We start from the raw sequence: 24,419 nt of genomic DNA, 5'->3' as shown, positions 1-24,419 counted from the left end.
ACTTTGAGAAACTGTTTCCTAGAAAAGTATTTGGAAAGCGTTGGCGGACATGCATCCGTTTAAAGAATCAAGAGGTACATTATCCCATTGCTATGGTACTCAAGAATGGCAGACTACTTAAATATACAAATGCCACAAAATGACATAATACAACTTGATGAAAGAGATGCAGAAGGATAGCACCTAGTTAGGTCAGAAATTTTATTTTAGTATAAGTTGCATCAACAACATAACAATGCAATTCTAGAAATAGACAAAAAATTGTAAAAATCAGTGGTAAAGCAGTGAAAGTAACACAACCATTAAAAAGAACACCATTAAATGTCATTCAACTTTCAAACCTTTATATAGTTAGCATCAAACCAAGCGGCTTTGAGCATCACACCAAAGAGTTTAGAAATCACCCAAATATTGATTCTCTTGTGAAGAAAGGAGTCCATAGAGTTAATCTTTGTACAAGGGACTCTTATCCATTGCCTTGATTTATTGTATACCCTTTCTTAATTATTTTATTTTTTTATGAGAAGTGATAACTTTATTAAAGAAAAGAGAGGCAAAAGCCTCACAAACTACAAAGCCATCCAAGAAGAGGACGACAAATCACAATCCCTGAGAACCTTAATATTAAAGGCGCACTCTATTACATCTGATTTGGCCCTCCCATAGACATCTGATACCCACATGCTCCGATTGTGAAACTTCCTTTGTTCCACTCTCCCCACAATGCCCAAACACCGACCAAAAAGGTTAATCTCCAAAAAATCCTACCTCTCTTCTCATTCTCGTCGCCATGCCAAACAAGAAGAGACTTTCAATCGAGCCCGGGATAACCCAAGTCATATCAAAGACAGACAAAAACCTGGACCACAACTCGCTAGCAAACGGGCAATGAATGAAAAGATGGTCAACCATCTCCTCATTTTGCATGCACAAGATACAAGCATTGGTAATCGCCATCTTCCTCTTCCCCGGGTTGTCAATAGTGAGAACCTTATTCCTTCCCACCAACCAAGCCGCATAGTGCCATATGAAGGTGTGAAAATTTCCTGACAAAGCACCAAGAAGTAGCCTGTAATAAGATCTAACTGAAAACTGGCCAGACTTTTCTTTATTCCAAACCATTGAGTCCTTTTCACCCGGCAATGGGCTAATGCCTTGAAGACGATTTAGCAAACCAATGATCTCACTAACTTCTCCATCAAACAAGTTCCTCCCGCACAGAGGGGACCACACCACCTCATTCCCTAAGATTGAGAAACATCAGGTGATTAGAATGTTCGTATCTGAGGATAGGCATGCTAGCCTTGAAAAATCTTCTCGAAGTGCTCTCTCGCCCACCCATATATTATCCCAAAACCAGATCCTCGATCCATCTCCTAAAGAGAACCTGATACCTTCCTTGAATCTTTCATCCAATCTGACAATTGATTTCCATAAAGCCGACTTATGGGAAAGAGAAGAATCCCCAGTCCACCACCCTCCTTCACACCATACTTCCACACAATCATCTCTTTCCATAAACAACCTGCTCTTGTCCGAAATCTCCATAGCCATATGTTCATGACTTCCAACTTTGTTATCCCCGCACCTCCTTTGGTTGACTTGCACCTCTTCCCACTTAAGCAAATGGAATTTGTGCTTCTCTTCTGCTCCCTGCCATAAGAAGTCACACCTATGCCCTCCCAACCTATCCAACACCTTTAGGCATTCGAATAAGTACACAACGTATACCGGTAAGTTTGATAAAGCTACCTTGATTAACGTTGGCCTTCCCCTTAACAAAAGACGCTGACATTTCCACCTCAACGACTTTCTTTCAGCTTTTTCTATAACCTTGTCCCACAAGTGCTTTGCTGGTTTGCCAATACATAATGGGAGACCGTGGCATGTCGAGGGGAAAGAGCCAGCAGTATGATCAAGATCTCCGCCAACTTTTCAACTTCTCCTTAGAAGTACAAATGCTCAGCATTTGCTTTTGGAAATGTTCACTCTCAGACCCAATACAAATTCAAAGCACCAAATTATCAACTTTGGCTTTTTCGCATCACAAAAGAGGAGAGTATCATCAGCAAATTGGAGATGAAAACTTTGGGGCCCTACTTTATACACTGCAAATCTGCTCATGAGACTTGCTACCATAACCTACCCAACATCTTGCTCAAAGCTTCCATCGCCGCTACAAAAAACAGAAATGGAGATAGAGAATCTCCCTACCGCAACCCTCTAGAAGCCTTGACGAATTTCTTAGGGCCTGTTTGATTTCCAAATTATAATGTAAATGCATTGTAAATTAGTCATCATTACTTCCCCTTGTATTTCCATCTCTTGGATCGAAGTTGACATTGACAGGAAAAATGTTTTGGTGCAAATAAGAGGTGCGAATATATTTTGGATGCAAAAACCGTGGGACCCATGGTGATGTATTAGGTCATATCGAAGCCGTCCATTTGTTCCGCCAGCTCATTTTAGGGCATGAATCCAAAAATGAGGTAGATCTAAAGCCCAAGTGAATCACACTGCGTTAAACAGTGGGAATTGAACCCTTATCACTGATAATTTCTTGGGGGCCACAAATTTTGGATCAAGCTGATTTTATGTTTTCCCTTTATTCGTATTTGAATGATCTTATGAACAGGTTGGATGAGGAATAAACATCAGTGGGTATTGACTTTCAACGGATGAGATCCTTTAGGACCAGTGTTCAAAATATCAATATCGCACCCTTGGGATACAGATTCACATCAATTATCACATGGGATATATCGATTGTATCGCATAATGTATCGCTGTTGTTGGAAACATGGGGAAACATTGGGAAATTGATCAAATTTCTCAATGAAACCTCCGTGATTGTTAAAAAGACATCAATACACACTTGTAAATCAAAGCATTACAAAAAACAAGTCACGTAATAGGTTTTCTATGTATGGGGTCCTAATCTATGAGCTGTCTAATTGAATTGATGCAAGTATTCATATAATCAATGCGTATTCATGTAATTTATAAATATAAGAAGACGTGTGGAAACACAAGCAATGCATTAAAAAACAAAAGATTTGTAAGAAATTGGAAATTTTTGACTTTTTTTTTTCAATTTTCCGCAAGTCGGCCCATCTCCTCCAAATCCCGAAATCGAAGCTCCCAATCCAATTTGACACTAATTTAATATGATTTACAAAAAAAAAAAAAGGGTAAAAAATTGAAAATGCTCACCAGATTGAACATGTGAGATATATCCCTCTACTTGTGCGTTTTGTATCGCACAAGTGGGATACAAGATATATCGTGGGATATATCAGCCGATATCGTCAAAACTTAGGACCACTGTTTCATATGGTGTGGTCCATTTGAATTATGGATTTGCTTCTTCTTCTTCTTTTTTTCTTTTTTCTTTTTTTTCATTTTTTTTTAATGCATGCCCTAAAATGATCTTGTGGAAAGGATGAACGACATAGATATAACATATTCATCACGGTGGGCTCCATATTTTTTGTGCGTGTAGAAACACATGGAATCCAATTGAAATTGACATGATTTTCGATGAAGTAATTACTCCAAAAACCAAATTACTAAAAAAAGAAATAATGATCAATTTATAGGCTAGTTACCTATAAATATGAAAATCAAATAGGCCCTTAGGAGACCTGTTCAACACAGCAAAAAATTTAGCCAATCGAATGCATTCTTGAACCCATCCTCTCCATCACTAACAACACCCCATCCTTCCTATCATATAATCTAGGAATTTCAAATCCACATGATCACATGTTTTTCTGATGTCTAACTTACAAATGATGCCTTGTTTACCTTCCCTCTTGCACGAATCTATGCATTCATGGGCAATTAAGGCATTGTCTAGGATCTTTCTCTTTGCTATAAAGGCGCTTTGAACATTGGAAATGACGTGCACTAGCATCAAGCGAAACCTTGTAGCCACAACTTTAGCAAGAATTTGATAGGGCACTCAAACATTTGGCATCTTCCTTCTTGGGAATGAGAGTGATAAAGGATGCCCCCAACTTAGACACAAGGCAGTTGATCTCAAAGAACTCCACAATAAAAGCAAAAAAAATACTCTTGACCACTTCTCAAAACACTTGGAAGAAAGCCATAGGAAAACCATCTAACCCTAACGCCTTGCCTCTTCTCGAAGCATCCACTGCCGCCTTAATTTCCTCCTCGGAAACCAGATTTTCTAGACTAGCGACCACTTCTTCCAGAATAACATCAAAATCGAGGTTATTAAGCTTCGGATGCACCCCCTCTTCACAGGTGAAAAGGTCCTTATAAATCTGAACAACTGCATCACACACCTTAGACTTTTCTTCCACTCTTACCCCATCCACCACCACACTATGACTTCTATTATTCCTCGCCCTAACGCTTGCTATAGTGTGAAAAGACTTTATATTCTCATCCCCTTCTTTTAGCCATGTAGCTCTCGACCTCCCTCTATTTGATTTATTCTTCCTTCAAGCGATTTTTATAATCTAAAATAAGATTCTCTCTTAGATTCATCCACTTTTAATAACTCCATCATCTTCTACCTTTATGTCAAAAGCTTGGATTTATCACGACGGATTTTTCCGTCTCTGCCTCCCAATTCCCACGTAGCTCCTTCCACACATTAATCTTTCCTTTAGAAATTTGAGGTTTTAAAACAAAGCATGTCCCGCACATTCCTCAACCTTGAATAACCACCACAATCCTTCACTGACTATGTGATTCCCTCCACCCCAAGCCAAAGGAGCTCAGATCTAAATGGCCTCGGACCCCAATCATTCTCCTCAACTTCTAACACAACTGGGCAGTGATCTGAAATGGGCCTCGGAAGTCCACCTTAAGACACAAGGGGAAACTCTCCGCCCAATTAGAAGAAACCAAAAATTGATCTAGCTTTGACTTCACTACCCTATCTTGCCCGTTAGACCATGTGAACCTCACATCCCTTATAGGCAAATCCACGAGTTCTTTTCCATTGAACCAATTAGAGAATTCCCTTATGCTTTGGTTAATGTGGCCCCTCCCGACTTCTCGAAAGAAAATCTAACTATGTTGAAGTCATCCCCCAAGCACCACAGTAGGCCCCACTTGTGACAAATGGAGTCTAACTTAACCCATAGCTGAACCTGTTGATCGTGAGTATTTGGATCTTGCATCGTTGTGAAGAAGCACTTAAAACCAATTGTTGAATACCTCAATAGAAAGGAAGTCGAGAATTGACCAAGCACCAGTCCTCCCGACTCCAAAAGATTGGAATCCCATATCATAATACCTCCCATTGTCCCTTCTACACCCAACAACAACTAGTCCTCAGGCTTTCTTCCCCAAATTGCATTAACAATTGACTGGCTCATAGACTGCAATTTAGTTTCTTGCAAAGCTCTTTTTTTAAGGGCACCCTAAACCCCTCATGTTCTAGCTTACAATCTTCATTAAACACCTTTCCTCATCCTTCTTCCCTTGCCCCCCACAATTAACGATAGACACCAAATTCTTCAACTCTCTCTAATCCTTAGCTACTCTGCTCGCTTGTTCCTAAGTAGCTTCTTGGACTTTCAAGTTTCCTCTCTCCTCCACAAATTGAATAAAGATGTGTAGTCCTTGCAATCCTTGAATGTGACCCCAACCATCTTCCCAACATTCCCTATTGCCTCTTTGATCCAACACATTCCCCTCGCCATGGAAACGGGACTATCGTCCCCCAAAACGAGCATCGTACAATCACGTCTTCACCCCCTTACACTTCACAAGCTTCCTACTTCCTCCTCCAGACACTCGAATAGGTTGAATGTCCATGGCTTCTAACAACGAGTCGTCCTTCCGCTGAGCATCCTAGGCTCCTGAGAGTTCAACCACTAGATTCCCAGAACCGCAACCACTCACTGGGCCCTCCAGTCTCTACGTTAGCTCCCCCATTTTGGTTCCCTACAAATCTATCAATTTCCCAACTCCTGTGCAAGGTATCTCCACCGACGAAGGCCCCATTGCGAGAGCCTCAATGTTGCCACCGGGGATCAGGGATGAAGATGGACTCTCCCAATCAAGCTCCTTTTGGGCAATCTCCAACTCACCATTGCCAAGGTCTGGACCAAGAAAGCAAAGAATTGACTTGGATCAATGCCTATCTCAATTAAGGAAAAAGGAAGGTTGCATGTGTCCTCCTTTAAAACTTCACCCTCATGCGAAAAGTCTCGATACAACACCACACAATCAACCTCATTCATATGCCTTGTAGAGGTGCCACTAACTTCTCCTCTGGCCAGGACATGTGCCGCACAAATAAGATCTCCCTCATGGACTCGAATTGTGTAGTGTAGCACACCATTGACCTCAACAGTGTGTTGAAGTGGGAAAGTTTTGTGGGCCCCACCGCGATGCATGTGTTATATCCACACCATCCATCCATTTTCCAGATCATCTTAGGGCATGAGCCCAAAAATGAAGCAGATCCAAAGCTCAAGTGGACTACACCACAGAATGCAATGGGAATAATGACACCCACCATTGAAACCTTCATAGGGCCCACCATGATGTTTATTTGCCATCCAAATTGCTCATAAGGTCACATAGACCTAGATGAAGGGAAAACACATATATTAGTTTGATCCAAAACTTTTGTGCCCCCTAAGAAGTTCTTAATGGTACGCGTTCAATCCCCGTTGTTTTATATGGTGTGGTCCTCTTAAGCTTTTGATTTGCCTCATTTTTTTGGCTCATGCCCTAGAATGATCTGGTAGAATGGATGGACAGTCTGGATATCTAACACATACATCATGGTGGGCCCCATAGAACTTTGCCAAATCAACACACCACCAACGTCGGTGGTGCCCCCAAAAGAGGAGATGTGTTGACACCCGTAATGTCCTCCCATCTTACTTGGCATGGAGCTAGTACAAGTGCAGCCTTCGACCCATTGCCTCACCACCTACACCCTTCTCACAAGACAACATTTTGCATGTATCAGGAGCTCGATTATGTGGTCCATTAAACCATCGAAATTTTGGTCCTTCAACTCCCACCTCAACGTCGACCCATGTACCAAGGTTCACTATCATCATTACAGCAACACCATTTCCTCCTACACTCCAAACCTCTTAACTCACCACCCGCATGAATAGCTTCTCTTTGCCTTCTATCATCACCTTCTCTAACACCAAAGACAACTTCCGGATGCAGATTTTAGCAACCCAAAGATCCTTCCAGCTCTCAATCAAAGAATCGATGGGGAAGAATTCCTGAAACGGAAGTTACCAAGGAAAATCCCAAAGTTGGACCCAGACATCCCCCCTTCCCAAGATCGACCAATCTTCCCAATTGCAAACCGAAAAGACCAAGTCGTCTATGAAGAAATTGTTGGCAAGGATGACCTTATCAACATTAGCTTCTAAGCGCAACGATCACCACACCTCCTACATGCTAGAGCACTTAATCAGGCTCCCACATACTACAATTGCGAGAGAACCACAACCCCACCTCTTCTAATGAGGCCCCAACTCTCACCGATGCCACTAGACTCCATTAAAATACTCCCCAAGCATTTTCGACCATCATTGGATGTACTCACACCAGTGGTCCCTCCTTCAAGTCTCCTATCCAAACCCACCTCGTATCTCCTGGCCTACCTTACTTGTCTCCTTCAAGCCTCTTCTTCTTTCCAACTCCTCACCCTCAGTATTTTCCACCACAACCTCCCAGAATGATTTAGACTCTTCACCCTTTGAGCTCCCCACTTCTTGAGCTCAATTGAGTCCTATCTCCTGCCATACACTGGATCTAGCCACCCTTCTCTCTTCTTTCCCCCTTCTTAGACGATACCCAATTCACAATCTCCAAACCATACCTTTCTTTCTTCACTGAAATCTTCCTTCCCCCAAAAGCATCTTCCATTCAGAGCAGTTACTGCATGATTCACCTCTTTCGATTTCTCCATTCTATTAAATGCAAATCCCCGAATGATTACAAAACCCCTTTTTCGAGGGACGGCAACCTCCTTCACCCTCCCTGCTTCCTTGAATGCCTTAATGAACTGTGATTCCATCCACCCTTTTTTTTAAAAAAAATAAAAAAAAAAAATTGACAAACAGACTCAGAAGCTCTAATAACACATGAAATCTACTGGGTGCTTTCCTTTCTGTTTTGCGATTTTCTTTTCCTCTTTACCCGAATCCATCATTTTGCTTACCCTTCCCCTAGATCAGCATCCTCCTCCTGTAGCCCGTTTCCCACCCCTATTGTTTCATTCTCTCTCTCTCCCCCCTCCCCCTTCTCTCTCCCTTGACACATTCCTTCTCCCCCGATACTCCCTCTCTAGCTCTCCCCCCTAAAAACCTTGCTCCATACCCCAATGTTATGGCTCAACCTCTTAATACACAGTGTTCGAAATATCGGTATCGCGTTATGTATCACATTCTTGGGATACAGATACATATCGGTTATCGCATGGGATATATCGGTTGTATCGTGTAATGTATCGTTGTTGTTGGAAACATGGGAAACAATTGGGAAATTGGTTGAATTTTTGAATGAAACTTCAGTGATTGTTAAAAAAAACATTAATACACACTTATAAATCAAAACATTACAAAAAACAAGTACACATAATAGGTTTTCTTTGTATGGGGTCCTAATCTATGAGTTATCTAACTGAATTAATGCAAGTGTATTCAATGTCTATTCATATAATTTATAAATGTAAGAATACATGTAGAAACACAAGCAATACATTTAAAAGCAAAAGAGGAATCACTAGATTAGGTTACATACATGTTTGATTTGATGTTTAGACACAAAGATAGCAATTGAGTTGCGAGAAATTGGGAAATTTTGATTTTTTTTCAATTTTTCGCAACTCGGCCCATCTCCTCTAAATCTCGAAATCAAAGCTCCAAATTCATAATTTTTCATGCAAAACATGAAAAATCATGGATTTGTAACAATCTGACACTAATTTGACATGATTTACAAAAAATAAAAGGACCAAAATTCAAAAATACTCACCAAATCGAACATGTGGGATATATCGCACTACTTGTGCATTTCGTATCGCATTGGTGGGATACAAGATATATCGTAGGATATATCGACTGATATCGTCGATATTTAAAACACTGTTAATACTCTCTATCAAATCTCCTTTCTCTCGCACCAACCTTTAGGGATCCAAGATGATCTTCTCACACACCTCTATTCTCCTCTAGTAAGATCTTTCTCCTGTCCGTCCTGTCGATCTTCCTCTCAATCTCCCCTGTAGACAACTTCTCTCCCTCTCATCCAACATCACTCTCGATTTCGCTCCCTCTCATCCAACATTACTCTCAATCCAAGATCTTCTCAATTCTCATGCACATCTATAACTTTTGTTATTTTACTTAAATAAGATTTTGGTTATTCATTCAAAAATAATAATAATAAATAATTTTAAAAAAAAAATCACCCAAAATGTTGACAATATATGTCGCTAGCTTGATGCCATAACAAAGCTTCCATTATTCGTTCAACCATCCAAAAGAGCCTTATAAATGTAAAGAAATTTTTCCAAAAGTAAAAGAAACCTTAATTTATTTGTAACCATTCACTAGTTTTGATTCAAAATAATTTAATAAAATAGTGACTAATAGTTAATAAACTTTATTCTTTACCATATAATCCCTACTCTAATAAAATATTAATAATGAGTAAAATATCCTAAATAACATCACAACTATATAATCCTTCACTAAATTAGTCATAATCCTCAATTCATGTAAGAATTGCATGATCGCTTTTCGTTTAAAAGCTAACTCAATATGTTTTCAATTGGAACCAATCTTGTGTCTTTCGTATGTTGTTAAGCACATGGCCTCAAAAGTGAGGGGACCACGAGTTGGGCCTTCACCTTTTTTCTTTTACACAAAATTACCAAAATAGTCACTTACAGAAAATAATCATCTAAAGGAGAACCAAATTTCCCAATAATGAGGGTTAAAACTCGGAAAAAGATTTTTGAGTTATCTAATAATTTGGCAGTTACTATGAATGATACGCAAGCACCGGCATCTATACACATGGAAAATATATAACTCAATTTTTTTTGAAAGATCAAAATTATTAAAAGAGAAATAGGAAGAAACACACAATAACAACTATACAAAAGCAAAGCAAAACAAGAAAAATAAATAAATAAATAAGAATACAAGACAATATAACCCCCAGCACCCCTAGCTGAACACTCCCCTCTAAACCCTAAGAGGCAGGATCCAATTAAGGGGCCCAGTCCCTAAACAAGATCAACACTTTGCTGAAAACCCAAGTTCAAAGCTACTCTTATTATTGAAACACCGACTATTTCTTTTGAGCCAGATAGACCACAAAACAGCTAGCATGAGAATCTGCCACTTCTTCCTACCTAGGGAGCCTCCATCTTCGCCATGCCACAACAAGAAAAGATGTCTGACATCTTTTGGCATGACCCAACTAATCCTAGCCAGTTGTAGGACATGATACTAGATATTTGTGGAGAAACTGTAGTGGATGAAGAGATGATTAATAGATTCTTGCTAATGAAGGCAAAGGCAACAAGCATTTAGCACAACCATTCCCTTTTTCCATAAGTAATCAATAGTAAAAATACGATTTCGTCCTAACAGCCATCCAAAGGCCACGCCACTTTGAGAGGGGCTCCATGACCAAATGTTTCCTGTGTGGGCAATGGGCCTGAAGAGTCTACCATGGCCAACCAATTGTAAAAGGATTTAACTGAGAAGGCCCCTGAGCTTGAAAGATTCCAAGAGATGGAGTCCTCATCTTCAGAGAGAGAGAGAGAGAGAGAGAGAGAGAGAGAGATCCCATGCAAATTGGAAAGAAGAGATGTAAGATCTTGGAGTCCCTCATAAAAAAGGTTACTCCGCAACGAAGGGGTCCATACACCTAAATCTCTAGACTTCGAAAAACAATTCAACACTAGAATGTCCTTATCTAGATTAAGGAGGGCAAGGGAAGGAAAAGAGTCCTTTAAGGGGGAAGGCCCACACCAAGGATATTCCCAAAATCTAATACGATCACCCTTCCTCGAGACGAACCTGATGTTAGAAAACACTTTAGGAGAGAGCCCTAACAATACCTTTCCACAAGGAGGAGGAGGATCGATGAAGAGAGGACTTAGTTCTCTAACCCTAACACAAAAGCCATATTTAGTAGCTATAGCGGATCTCTAAAGGTTGGAACTTTCAAAAGCAAACCTCCACAACCACTAACCTAACAAAGCTTGATTAACCAATTCCAGGTGTCTGATCCTAGCTCCACCCTCTGAATAGGGGGTGCAAACCTCCTTCCAATTGAGAATATAATGCAGGGGCATCTTCACACCAGGCTCGAGTGGGGTGGCCTGTGTGAGGTGAGGGGACACTCGGGGTGGGCGGCCATGTGAGGTAGGTAGCTCATGTGAGGCGAGACCCATGTGATGTGGGGCCCACAAGGGGGGTTTAGCCGAGGGCTTGACCCATGTGAGCGGGGCTTAGGCTATGAGATAAAGAGATTAGTTCGAGCTTTTAGAGCAAGCGGTTAGTTGTCATGCATCAAAGTGGTATCAGAGAGGAAGGTCTCGTGTTCGAAACTCATCACTGGGGGTGATTAATGCATGGGCATTTTCAGACCAGGATCGAGTGGGGTGGCCTATGTGAGGCAGGGGCACACTGGGGGTGGGCGGCCCATGTGAAGCAAGACCCATGTGATGCGGGCCCATGTGAAGTGGGGCCCATGAGGGGGCTTCGGCCGAGGGCTTGACCTATGTGAAGTGGGGCCTAGGCTATGAGATAAAAAGTTTGATTCACCACACTCTATCAGTTCGAGCTTTTAGAGTAAGTGGTTAGTTGTCCTGCATCAGAAGAGGGAATTTCTTTGAGATAGAACCCCCTTGCCATAAAAAGAATCTACGCAACTTGTCCATTCTAGCAATAATTGACTTGGGGCAAGAATACAGGGACATATGGTATTGAGGCAAGTTGGACACAGAGGATTTAATGAGAGTAATTCTACCATCCAAAGAGAGTAGATTACATTTCCATGGGGATAGCTTTCTCTCAGACTTTGTCCCAATGGTGCTTAGGGGGCTTGCCTATGCAGAGGGGTAGAACCAAATAAGTAGTGGGAAGGGAACCAACACTACAACCAAAGGATTTAGAAAAGCTAAGAGTCTCTTCTCTAGATAAATTGACCCCAAAGAATTCTGATTTTGCAAAGTTAACCTTGAGACCCAAAACCAACAAATAACCATACTTAAGAAATCCACCATAACATCTTTAGCTTCACAGAAAATGAGTGTCATCACAAATGCTCCTTTCTTTACACTACTGCCGAAAGGGAGCATATCCCACATATTTTCACCTTATGAGGGAGGAAGCTACCATGCCACCCTTCAATGAGCTCCGCCAGAGTCCCATTAAGAACCTAAGATAAATGTCGAAAGCGGATAGGAAATGATCTCAAATATCCTCAATGAGAGACCGATGTACAAATAGGTTGTCCACTGGATGCCGCATCTTCCCAGCACATGTATTACATACTGCATGGAAAATCTTCCTCTTTAAAATTGTCACAAGCAGAGTTCTATTTGTCAAACTGTCCAAATGAATGCTTCTAACCTCGATAGAATATGCTTTCCCTAGCCTTTGGAACAAGGAGGGTGTTGGTCAACTCCTCTGGGCATCTAAGGCCTTGGAAGAAAAGTGGCCTTTTGGGGTCCCACCTCCACTCTATCTGATCCTGACTACTCACCTTAACCTTGATTTTCCAAGTAATCTGGTAGTGAGATGTTGTTCTGTTTAGGCTCTACGACATCATGCTGGAAATTGTAAAGACAGTTCAAGATGAAAAACCATCTAGCAAATAGTCCTTTCGAGTTTATGGTCAACATTTTAAACTATTTGACAAATAATGCCAAGGTGCTTTGGGGATGCAAATGCAATCCTCCTCTTGGTGAAATCACTTCCTAATTTGACTCATTTACGCATTCCTTTGACATTATGTATGATTGAAAATTCTCCTCCATAAATGGCCAATGAATCCTCTCTTTATCGAACATGTGCATCCAATTGCCAAGAGGTGGGAAATTGTCGGACGTAACCTTGCCTATTGGTTCCTCCTAGAGATTTCAGATGAAAAGATCTTGATGTGTATGAATAACCAGAAGAATTCAACACGAAGTGGAAATGCTCATGATTTGTTGATGATCCCATAATATGTGGGAAGGAATACAGACAATATGTCCTTGGTTTTCAATGTATTGTCACTTGTTTCTTTGGTCCCCATGATAATGGGCTACAATAACAACAAGCCATGCATAGATGAAAGCAAAGAGAGTCATTAGACTTATCAATCTCCCATGAGTAAGCTTATTGACCAGTTTATGTGCATGTGAGAGATTCATGTGTCCTGTTCCAAATCTGCAGCCCAATCCATTGATTTTCTTAATATGTTTGTATTGTTGTTCAAGCTATCATTTTTTTCACAGGTTATCTGGGTATACTTCCTCTTAAGTCAAATCTTCCTTCGATATGCCAAACAATCCCTAGGTATATTGTAGGTTAAGGAATCACACATGGCTAGGCTAGAACTGAAGCCCACTAAGGATTGCCGAGCTTGAGGCCAGACAATGAGATCTTTTTAAAAGATCCTATTGAAGAGGTCTAAGAAGTGGGCTTCAACTTGCTATTCTAAATGGGTGGATGAGAAATTGGATCTTGTTGGCTAGAATAAGGACCTGGAAGCAAATTGATTCTTGACTCAAGAGGTCAATCACTAGGTACAGAGAATAAGGCAAAGAAGCACACATGCAACGACCACAATACAATTTCAAGGTCATGGAAAAATGAACAAGTAGAAATTTGTGACAATAGGATCTATTTCTTATCATTACCTTATTCCTAGTGCTTTGTTCTTCGCTCTTACAACCATTTAGTCAGAGGGCCAAGCTCTTCTTGTAACTCCAGTCCCCGGCACCCCCACTCAAGATATATATATATATATATATATATATATATATATATATATATATATATATATATATATATATATATATAGTTAATTGAACTTCTAGCATTTGGGTTTTGGGTTGATCATAAGGGCAATTCAGGTTTATGATGTTTTGGGGTATGGGAAAGGAGCAAGAGTGGAACTTTTGCATAGGGTGATGATATGTATAGAAGAAAGAGAATAGAATTTTGAAAGGAATAGTGATATTGCTGAGGCATTTGGAATTTGAATCTGTGATGCTTAGGACTTGCAGATTTTGGAAAGGCACTTGATCCTATATGAATTTCAGAGCTCAAGAGAAGATTGAGATTGCCTTCTTGCTTGGCTCCAATACCATGTGGGAAACTGAAAATCTAATCAATGCCACCGATGGCCTGATAAATGCGTTTGCATATGTTGATTGAGTATTAAGATCTAGGTATATTTCTATTTTGTAAAATGAAATTCCACTCATCGACTGAAATTTGTGGACAATGAGCATTAACGGTTTCCACGATACTCCAGTTGGGAAACAAATATGACAAGATACTCATTTTTCTATGCAACAAACAACATAAAAGAGTACAGAGTACTGTGTGTTATCTCTCTACCATGCTCATCATTCTTTATTTCCGAACACCAAAAGATCACAATAATCAACAGATCTAACCATAACCATGTATCATGTCTTTCTTCCATTGACTGTGTTGCTACAAAAGTAGCACCCACTCATAAATACACCATTGCATGGTCCTGGCCCTTATTCATCACATGACAATCTTGCGCCATGTAGCATATAATATGATATGTTATGAACCATCAGCCATTTTGGGTTTGGTAGTCTCCTTTCTCCATAAATGACAACCCATGGTGATCTCTGTCACACACACAGGCCTATTAAGTATCCTCTGAAATATCTGATTAATTGATAAGCTCAGCTACAAGCCGAGGTCATTTTGCTCTAGAGTATGACCTTTTGCTGAGAGAGTTCAGCATCATCATCATCTGAGCCTTATCCCAACTAATTGAGACCAGCTACACAAATTCTATTCCCCCGTTCCACTCTTATCAAGGGCTGCGACTACACGAATGCTGAGAGAGTTACTACATCCTTTTTTCTTTCTTTCTTTTTTTTCCTGAATAGCAGAGTTAGTAGACCTCCTAAGAACAGTATCCATAGATGCATGAAATATAAGATAATCACCATTATTATCAAATAATACAAGTTACCAAGCTAACAACTGAACATGCAGATATAATATGACTGGGTATATTACCAACAAATACCTAGAGTTCAACACAGGATTAGCAAATTCTGACGGTTATGTCCAATCCTTCATCCAAATACAAAAGATGCAAGAGATAGTAGGCACTTGATGCTTTACTTACATCTGTTACTTCCAATTCGTGCTGGAAACTAATTACTACTGCAAGCACTCCTATCAACTTCCATCTAATTTAGAGACACCCTATGCATAGAAGGTTCTGAACCTATATATGTATATATTAGGGAAAAAAAAAAAAAAAAAGACTAATCCCATATATCGGAAAGAAAGAACCTGCAAAATGGCTCCACGAACAGCTCTAGAGCATGCAGCATTTGTTCGCATGTAATGCACGATATCCTGAATTTTGTGCATATAAAAGACAAATAAGTAAGATTCTACTCTCTCAAAGCTTTTTCGCATTACATAAATCTGAAACAAAGGGATCTGAAATGCAGACAGTTTCTGACAATGGCATACCAGTCCTAGATGTTGTCATTTCCTGGGAAGAATCTTGCCTTTCAAATCATTTTTATTTTTGCATGAGGCCAATGAAAAGACAATTGGAAAAGTGCACCTCCTCTCCACTAAGCAATAATAGAAAGAGCCAATGTGGCAGGTTGTGAGAAACTGTTTGCAATTCAAATCCTTGAATTTTATGTAAATGCAACAGGCCCTAAATGTGTAACTAAAAAATACTAAAACTGAACTTCAACAGAATGTTATTTTACAACAGAATTATTCACCTGACAACCAGTACTATGCCCAAGTAGAACCACGCCTTCAGAGTTTTCCTTATTGATCAAATAGCCAATAAGCTGGTCAAGCTCCATTGCATCCTTCAATGTGCATAACGTAAGCATCTCGTCAAATTTACACATAAATATATATTGTATATAATATAAGGGCAGAAAATACAACGTGAAAATGTGCTAACTGAAGCATTTGTCTTTTGGCCTCTGTTGTTTGGATTTCTTGTATGATGAGAGTTATTTTCTAAATTTGGAAGAGAAATGATCTAATGTCTTGGAATCATCTGACTTCGTAATTGCTTGCTTTCGAAGTCAACACAGTAACAGCTCTACGATTCTGCTCATGGAATCATTTTTCTTTACGAAGTCAATACAGAAACGGCTCTACGATTCTGCTGGTGGAATCATTTTTCTTAACTCATTTACTGACTATCAACCATTCAACGTCCTAAAGGAGGGTCTTTCAGTTCAATATGCCCCTTTAGAAGCTGTTAGTGCATAACATCAGCCAATCACTCATTGTCATTTTAGAATCTCAACTTCGAGCTGAATAAGAGGGCGACTAGCCAATCACATGCAGAACCTTAGGCAAATTTTCAGAACCTTTTGGTTTATATATCCAAACGTATAAATTCTTTCATCTATGTTGCTCCACTTTTACTCTCTGGACACAACGCATGCCACTCATGTCGGCGTGATCCTAGCATGCTCTCTAAGTTCTGTTCTGAGATCCTCCATCAGCCAAAAGAACTGCATTGAGTTTGGTTTAGATTTCAAGAAGACGAGGTAGTTTCTGAATTCTATAAATTTGAGCAGTTATAGCATTTTCTATTTTCATGCATAGAAGCATCCTGTCCATCAAATCCTTTAGATTTCAGAGAAACATTTATGTGCATACTGCATAGAAATATCTTGAATTGCACACCACCTTGCTACATTCCCTATCCTAAGCTAAATGAAAGACTTGGAGCTTGGCAAGTATGCAAGATTGTTCTCTAATGAGGATTGCAAGTAGGAATCAACCAAAAATAAATAAATTGAAAAATAGTTTTTTAACTAAAAAGTTCTGAAATATGCATGGAACATCCTATTTTTTAGAGGATTGTGTTTTAACATAGAACATACAAACAATATAAGAGAATAAGACACAAAGCTAGAGATCAAACCACATGCATGAAAGAACCAATAGTGCAACAATAGAGATGTATCAGCAATTAATTCCAATGTTCTCACATCGACATCTCTATTTTGGATAGCATAGGTTACACAACCTTAAAAGTCAAGAAAGAATAGGATCAAGAAATAAATTACTTGTTTCAAGCTGGAAGTGCCATATCCGATATAAGAAGAGGATAACAAAGGTTGCACCAATGACCATTTTTCATTTTCCAAAGCAATTGATAAAGGCTCCAAATACCTGTACAATAGTTATTACAAAAAAAAAAAAACAAAGCAAAACAAAACCTCCATTAAGATATAAGGCAAAATTATCTAAAACAAGCCTTTAACGGGGTTAGATATACATGCATAGATCCATATGTGTGTGTGCCTGCAGGCAACACACAAAAGCACACACAACATGTGCATGAACCCATTTTACTTTTAGCAAGATCTGCCATTTTTTAATGGCGATAAAACTCCGTTGCAAAAGAAAAGGCAATACAAGATATAGCAAGAAGGAAAAAAGGAACAGGAGAGATGAAACCTCCACACTAGAAGATCTACGCTTTCCACTTCCCTATGTTGGTGACAATAAGGGCCTGTTTGATTTTTATCGTTTCACCTGGAAATGGTAAATACCCTGGAAATGGGTGATTATTACCGTTTCACCCGTTTGAATATTCAGGGGGATTTCACTTCTTGGAAACCGGTTCAAAAGTAGTAGTGGCCATTTTAAGACCCGATCTTGATGTATATGATATATTTGTTCCGTCCATCCATTTTATCACAACATTTTGAGATATGAGAAGAAAAATGAGTTAGATCTAACACTCAACTGGCCCATACCAAAAGAAACAATGGCCCCAGTAAATTTTTAACGATAAGTATTTAATTCACATTTTTCTATGGCGTGGTCCACTTGAGCAGTGTTCGAGTTGTCGGTATCGCTACAAGTTTCGCTGGCCGAAGATAAAGATATAATATCGTTATCGCTGATAATATCGCCGATAACCGGAAATGCAAGGAAAAAGGGGGAAACATGGAGAAAATGGTGGAATTTTTCAGTGAAACTTCAGGACATGCCTAAATACACATATTTACATATTCAGGAATAAAAAAATTGCAAAAAGAATGCATTAAATAAGAAGTTTCCATTTAATAGGGGTCAAAAGGCATGCGTTGTCGTAAGAAATCACTCAAATGGTAACCAAAATGAGTTTATATAATACAAATGTAAGCTTATAACAATGAAGACATGCAGAAGTAAATGAATTAAAAAAATACACATTTCTTGCCATATTTCATCCCCACATAGAATGACGAGGTGGCTCATAATCATTGTCCGGATCCCGTGGCAGTTGAGAGTACTACTGTTGCCCAACATGTTGGGCCCACCATCTATGTGCGTGGGTTATCCACGCCGTCCATCCGTTTTTTCAGCTCATTTTAATGGTTGTTTCACAATTTGAAGCATGTCCAAAGCTCAAGTGGACCACACCATATGAAACAGTGGTATTAATGCTTTCCATAGTTGAAACCTTGGTAGGGCCTACAGTGATGTTTATTTGTCATCCAACCCATTCATAAGATCACAAAGACATGGATGAAGGAAAAACACAAATAACAGATTGATCCAAAACTTCTTTGGCCTCATGGAATTTTAGACGGTATAATTTCAATTCACACTGTTTCCGTGGTGAGGTCCACTTGAGATTTGGATATACTTAGTTTTTGGGCTAAAGCCCTCAATTTATCTGATAAGATGAATGGACGGAGTGGATAAAATATGTAAATCACAGTGGACCCCACATAAATTACTTAGTATTCGTATCCACACCGTCCAACCATTCGAAGATATCATTTTAGTTTACGGAATAAAGAAGGAGTCAGATCCAAATCTCTAATGGACCACACTACATGAAAACAATAATGATTGGATATCCACCATTAAAATCCTACTAAGGCCCACTGTACTATTTATTTGACATCCAATATGTATGATTAGGTCATACAGACCTAGATGAGGGGGAAAATCAAATATTACTTGATCCAATACTTTTATGGGCTCAAAAGGTTTTTAATGGTCTACGTTCATTCAACACTGTTTCCTTTTTTTTTTTTTCTTTTCTTTTTTTACAGCACACACACCATCACACACTCACGCCGCAGTGGGATTTAACTTGATCCAAAACTTTTATGGCCCCCAAAATGTTTTTAATGGTCGACGCTCATTCAACACTGTTTCCTGTAATGTGGTCCACTTGAGATTGGGATATACCTCATTTTTGGTCTCATACCCTAAAATGGTCTAAAAAAATAAATAGACCGTGAGGATACAACACATACATCATGGTGGGGCCTACAAAACTAGGTGACGTCACCTCAGCAGCGAGTCTCTCTACTTAACAGCTAATCCGCGTCCCGGACGATGATTTCCTTCCTGCACTGAGATGCTACGTGGGGCCATCATAATGTTTTTAAAAAATCCACCCCGTCCATCCGTTTTTTTAGATCATTTTAGGACATCAGATAAAAAATCATATGGATCCAAAACTCAGGGCAGTCGCACGAGAGAAAATAGTGGAGATTTAGTGACCACCGTTTAAACATAATTGACCACTCATTTGGGCCCACATTGAATGTATGTGGTATATCCACGCCATCCATCCATTTTTCCATCAAATTTAAGGGGTTGAGCCCAAAATTGATTCATATCCAAAGATTAAGTAGATCTTACCACTGGAAATAGTGGGGATAATGATTTTCACCGTTGAAACCTTTCTAGGCCCCATAGTGATGTTTATTTTTCATCCAACCTATTCATAAGATCATACAGACATGGATGAAGGGAAAACACAAATATAAGCTTGATCCAAAACTTCTGTGGCCCTCCAAGTATTTTTCATTGGTAGACATTCAATACAACTGTTTCTTGTGGTGTGGTCCATTTGAACATTGGATATGCCTCATTTGTTTTCCTAAAGGCCTATAATTATCTATTAAAATGTATGGACGGAGTGGATAAAATAAATAAATCACGGTGGACCTCACCGAGTTTATTGAGTTCCAACCCGTACGACTTACTCACGTACGCAATCCGCTGCCTCAAACGGACTGGATACTCCCTAGGACTAGCATGGTTGGTGCTCCGTGGACTTCAAACATGATGTATGTGTATCATCCATGCCGTCTAATTCATTTTAGAGACAATTTTATGGTAGGAATCCAAAACTAAAGTGGATCAAAATCTCAAATGGACCACACAGCGTTGATTGAACTCTTACCATTAAAAACTTCCTGGAGCTACAACAATTTTGGATCAAGCTGATATTTGTTTTTTGCCTTCATCCAGGTCCGTATGAACTAATCTACATGCCGTGTGACCTAATCCACAGGTTAGATGTCAAATAAACGTTACAGTGGGCCTAAGAGGTTTTTAGTGATAGACGTTCAATCATTACTATTTTCCCATGGTGTGGTCCACCTGAGATTCTAGTCAATCTCATTTATGAGAAAATTAATTAAAACGACTTGTAAAAATGAATGGACGGTGTTGATAAAACACATAGATCATGGTGGGCCCACATAACATCACGACCAACCACCTGGCAGCGTCACTAGCGAAACCGCATCACGCGCGACTCACACTACATATCTTCCTTTCTTCTTCTTCTTCTTTTTTTTTTCTTTTTCTTTTTTTTTAAAAAAAAAAAAAACAAAACCTAAAATCTCACCGAAGAGAAAATGCGGCCGAAGAAAGGGGGTTTTTGGAGGAGGATTGTTGCCGAAGAAAGGAGGATTTTCTTACCTGTAAATCCGGTGCTGTCGATCGGCGTTCTTCTGATGTTGATCGAGGCGATCTTCGGAGCTCCGATTTCCGATCAACAAGTAAGAGATCTTCCCGTTCCGATATTTTTTCCAATTTTTTGAAAGAGAGGTTTTCTTACCTATTTATTGGATTTTTGGTCGGCGATAATCCAAGATTTTCGTCGATATTTCGCCGATATTGCGATATTTCACCGATAATCCGAAGAGAAACGAAAAAATGGGGTTTCGGTGTCGCTGGGCCAGCGACACCGATATTATCGGCGATAATATCGAGATTTCGTCGACAACTCGAACACTGCACTTGAGCATTAGATATGCCTCATTTTTTTGGCTTATATCATAAATTTATCTAACATAATGGATGAACGGTGTGGACATATGATATGCATCATGGTGGGACCCACAAACGTTTTACAGTATTTGCCATTTTTACCTCCAAAAAGTAGGCTGTCAAATCAGTTACAGGGAAGAGTGCGGCAACTACGGAGGGAAATAATTATTACCATTTACCCAGGTATTTCCCAGTGAATTGAAAAATCAAACACGCCCTAAGGCATCATATCATCCGTGGCAATACAAAGGCAGAAACCCCCAAGAACCCTAGAAAAAGTCAATAGGCTTATCTACAAAGAGTATGAGCTATCTAGCCCACTCAATAACTAGTCTTCTTAATGCAGGGGCATTTTCATAACGAGCTCGAGTGGGGTGGCCTGTGTGAAGCGGGGGCACACTCGGGGTGGGTGGTCTGTGTGAGGCGAGATCCATGTAAAGTGGGGCCCACGAGGAGGGTTTGATCGAGGGCCTGACCTGGGCTATGAGATAAAGGAATTGATTCGCCACGCTCTATCAGTTGGAGCTTTTAGAGCAAGTGGTTAGTTGTCCTACGTCAAAAGTGGTATTAGAGCGGGAGGTCTCATGTTCGAGACTCCTCACTGAGAGTGATTAATGCAGGGGCATTTTCACATCGGACTCAAGTGGGGTGGTCTATGTGAAGTGGGGGCACACTCGGGGTGGGCAGCTCGTGCGAGGCAGTTGGCTCGCGTGAGGCGAGACCCCATGCGAAGTGGGGCCCACTAGGGGGGTCGCCGAGGGCCTGACCTGGGCTATGAGATAAAGGGATTGATTCACCACACTTTATCAATTCAAGCTTTCAGAGCAAGTGGTTAGTTGTCCTATGTCACTTCTATCTTTCAAAAAGACAGCCCTTAGAGAGTTGGACTATCTTGGAACCACCTACTGGTGCATTCAAACCATATTGTCCAAAGTGGTGAGGAGGATGGGCCATCTTAAGAAATATCAGTTTTTACTCTCCTTATGCCATCATGCGCGCCAAAAATAGCTCCTAAATCAAGCACACAACATAACTCATTCCACTCTAAAGAGCTCGAGGATCATTAACATCATATAGGTGGGGTCCAGGATCACATGATTATGCACATCCAATACGGAGATCATACATTACTCTTCGAGGACAACTCAGATAGGGAAGTACAGAATTTCAGGGGCATCCTCCTATTGTTTTGAGATTGTCTCTGGGCTGAGAATCAATTTGTCAAAAATCACTATGCAGGAATTAATCTCAATGTTGATCGCATATCTGATTTGGCTCGGAAGATTGGTTGTGGTTTCCTGCCCTCCAATCAAACATCTCAAGATTCTGGCAACTAGGCCCAGACCTCCAGCAGAGTACTGGGATAAAGTAATTGAAAAATTCCACTGGAGATTAGCCTCTTGGAATGGGAGACTTCTTTCCATAGGGGGCAGGATCACGTTGATTAAGCCTGTCCTATCCAGTTTGCTGATTTTTATGCTATCGATCCTCAGGTTGCCTATAAAAGTAGCGGCTTGCATTGAATCTAAACAGAAACATTTTCTAGAACGACGAAGATGGCGCGCACACAGATTTCATTTAGTTGATTGGAGGGGGTTTGTAAACCTACATCAGCTGGGATCTTGGGTCTGAGAGATGGCAAAAGTGTTAAAACATCTCTGCTATCCAAGAGGTGGAGGGTTGCAGACTGAAGCTCCTCACTGCTGAAGTCCGTGCTTGAGAAGTATGATGAGGCCTCCAATGGATGGGACATCAATCTAGCTACTAGTTGGGATGGCCCATTTGTTTGGATGACCATTTCTTGGGCAATGGAATTCCGTTCCAACTTTCCTCGGGTTTAGAGTGGGCAGCAGGAGCTCTATACATTTTTGGTAAGTCTTCTGGCGCAGCAAGGTCCCACTGTGCAAGAGGTTTGAAGGTTTATACTCTCTTGCAAGTAACTAATAGTGGTCTGCATTGATCATTTGTTTCGAGCATGTTGGGGAGAAAACAGATTGGCTGCCATCTTTTCACAGACATCTGATGGAACGGGAGATTGGTGAGCTGTCTGGTGTGACCATATTTGTTCAAGGGCGTTTGCCTTCCAAGAAATGGTGCTGACCGGTGCATATGGACTCTTGAATCCAACAGCAATTTCTTGGTCAGATCTCTGCTGCTTTATCTTGTGGGTGGGGAACAAGGGGGATCCATTAGACAAGATTTGGTCAGCTAAGATTCCTTTGAGTGTTAGAGCCTTCATTTGGACAGCTTTCCTCGACAAGGTTTCAAAAGTTGAACATTTTCCTTGACAAGATTTTAACAGTTGCTCATCTGAAAAGACAGTGGCTATCTCCAATCACTGTTTGATGTGTTATGCAAGTGAGGAGTCTGTTAACCAACTGTTCATACATTGCGCGACTGCTAAGAGTACTTGGCCTGCTTTGATGAGTCAATTTGGTATCCAATGGGTATTTCCAATCTCAGTCAGCGATCTGATTCAGGGCTGGTCAGCTGGAGTGTGGAAGGAATATGGGCACATCTTTTGGAAAATTACAGTTCAGGCAGGGTTTGGTCTACTTGCCTGGAATGTAACCGGCAGATTTTCTCAGGTAAGGAGTATGGCGTTGCAGTCATTGTTGAAAAGATTTTAATTTTCTTATTGTTAATGCATGAGAAATATGAACCGTACAGCGATACAGCCCACCAGTGTTTTCGGTAGCGCTCATAGCCTATGCAAGTAGCATAACTCCCTAGTAGCATAAACTACGGGGCATGTAGCATAAGCTATAGAGCATGTAGCGTAGGCAGCGTATGCTACCTGGAATCTCCTCTCTTTTTTTTAGTTTTTCTTCTAATGCTAGTTCAAAACCTATTTTAAAATGGCGGTGACTCATCCCCACCATACGTGGCACTACATTAGATCACTCCGGACTATCCAAATTGTGGTCCATATCGTGGATAGAGCACGTAGATCAATCCATACCATCCAAATTGTGGTACGTATTATGAATTTGTGATGTTTCAATAAATGAAAAAAAAAAAAAAAAGAGGTCACACTTAGAAACGTCTAAAGGTGAAGAAATGGAGCTTTTGCATGGAAATATGTGGTTGATG

The 24,419-nt window shown here is 40.2% G+C and overlaps 1 protein-coding gene across 4 annotated transcripts in view; it reads right to left on the bottom strand.

Annotated features, from left to right (window-relative positions):
- LOC131226113 (UPF0613 protein PB24D3.06c) overlaps positions 1 to 24,419 on the bottom strand; it is a 45,027-nt gene that overhangs the window by 8,813 nt on the left and 11,795 nt on the right. For 3 of the 4 annotated variants that reach the window (XR_009161647.1, XR_009161648.1, XM_058221809.1), the window contains exons 3-5: positions 17,318 to 17,423; positions 16,001 to 16,093; positions 15,549 to 15,614 (exon numbers count right to left, since the gene is read on the bottom strand). Coding sequence is in view for 2 of the 4 variants with exons in the window: in XM_058221809.1 (XP_058077792.1) it covers positions 15,549 to 15,614; positions 16,001 to 16,093; positions 17,318 to 17,423 (265 nt within the window). In the remaining 2 variants the exon portion in view is untranslated. The remainder of the gene's footprint in view (positions 1 to 15,548; positions 15,615 to 16,000; positions 16,094 to 17,317; positions 17,424 to 24,419) is intronic. The other variant, XM_058221810.1, reaches the window with a different exon arrangement.

Source organism: Magnolia sinica, chromosome 14 (genome assembly GCF_029962835.1).
Source record: "Magnolia sinica isolate HGM2019 chromosome 14, MsV1, whole genome shotgun sequence".
NCBI lineage: Eukaryota > Viridiplantae > Streptophyta > Magnoliopsida > Magnoliales > Magnoliaceae > Magnolia > Magnolia sinica.
The sequence above is the reverse complement of the archived record's forward strand: the minus strand, read 5'-3'. Positions and strand labels throughout refer to the sequence as shown.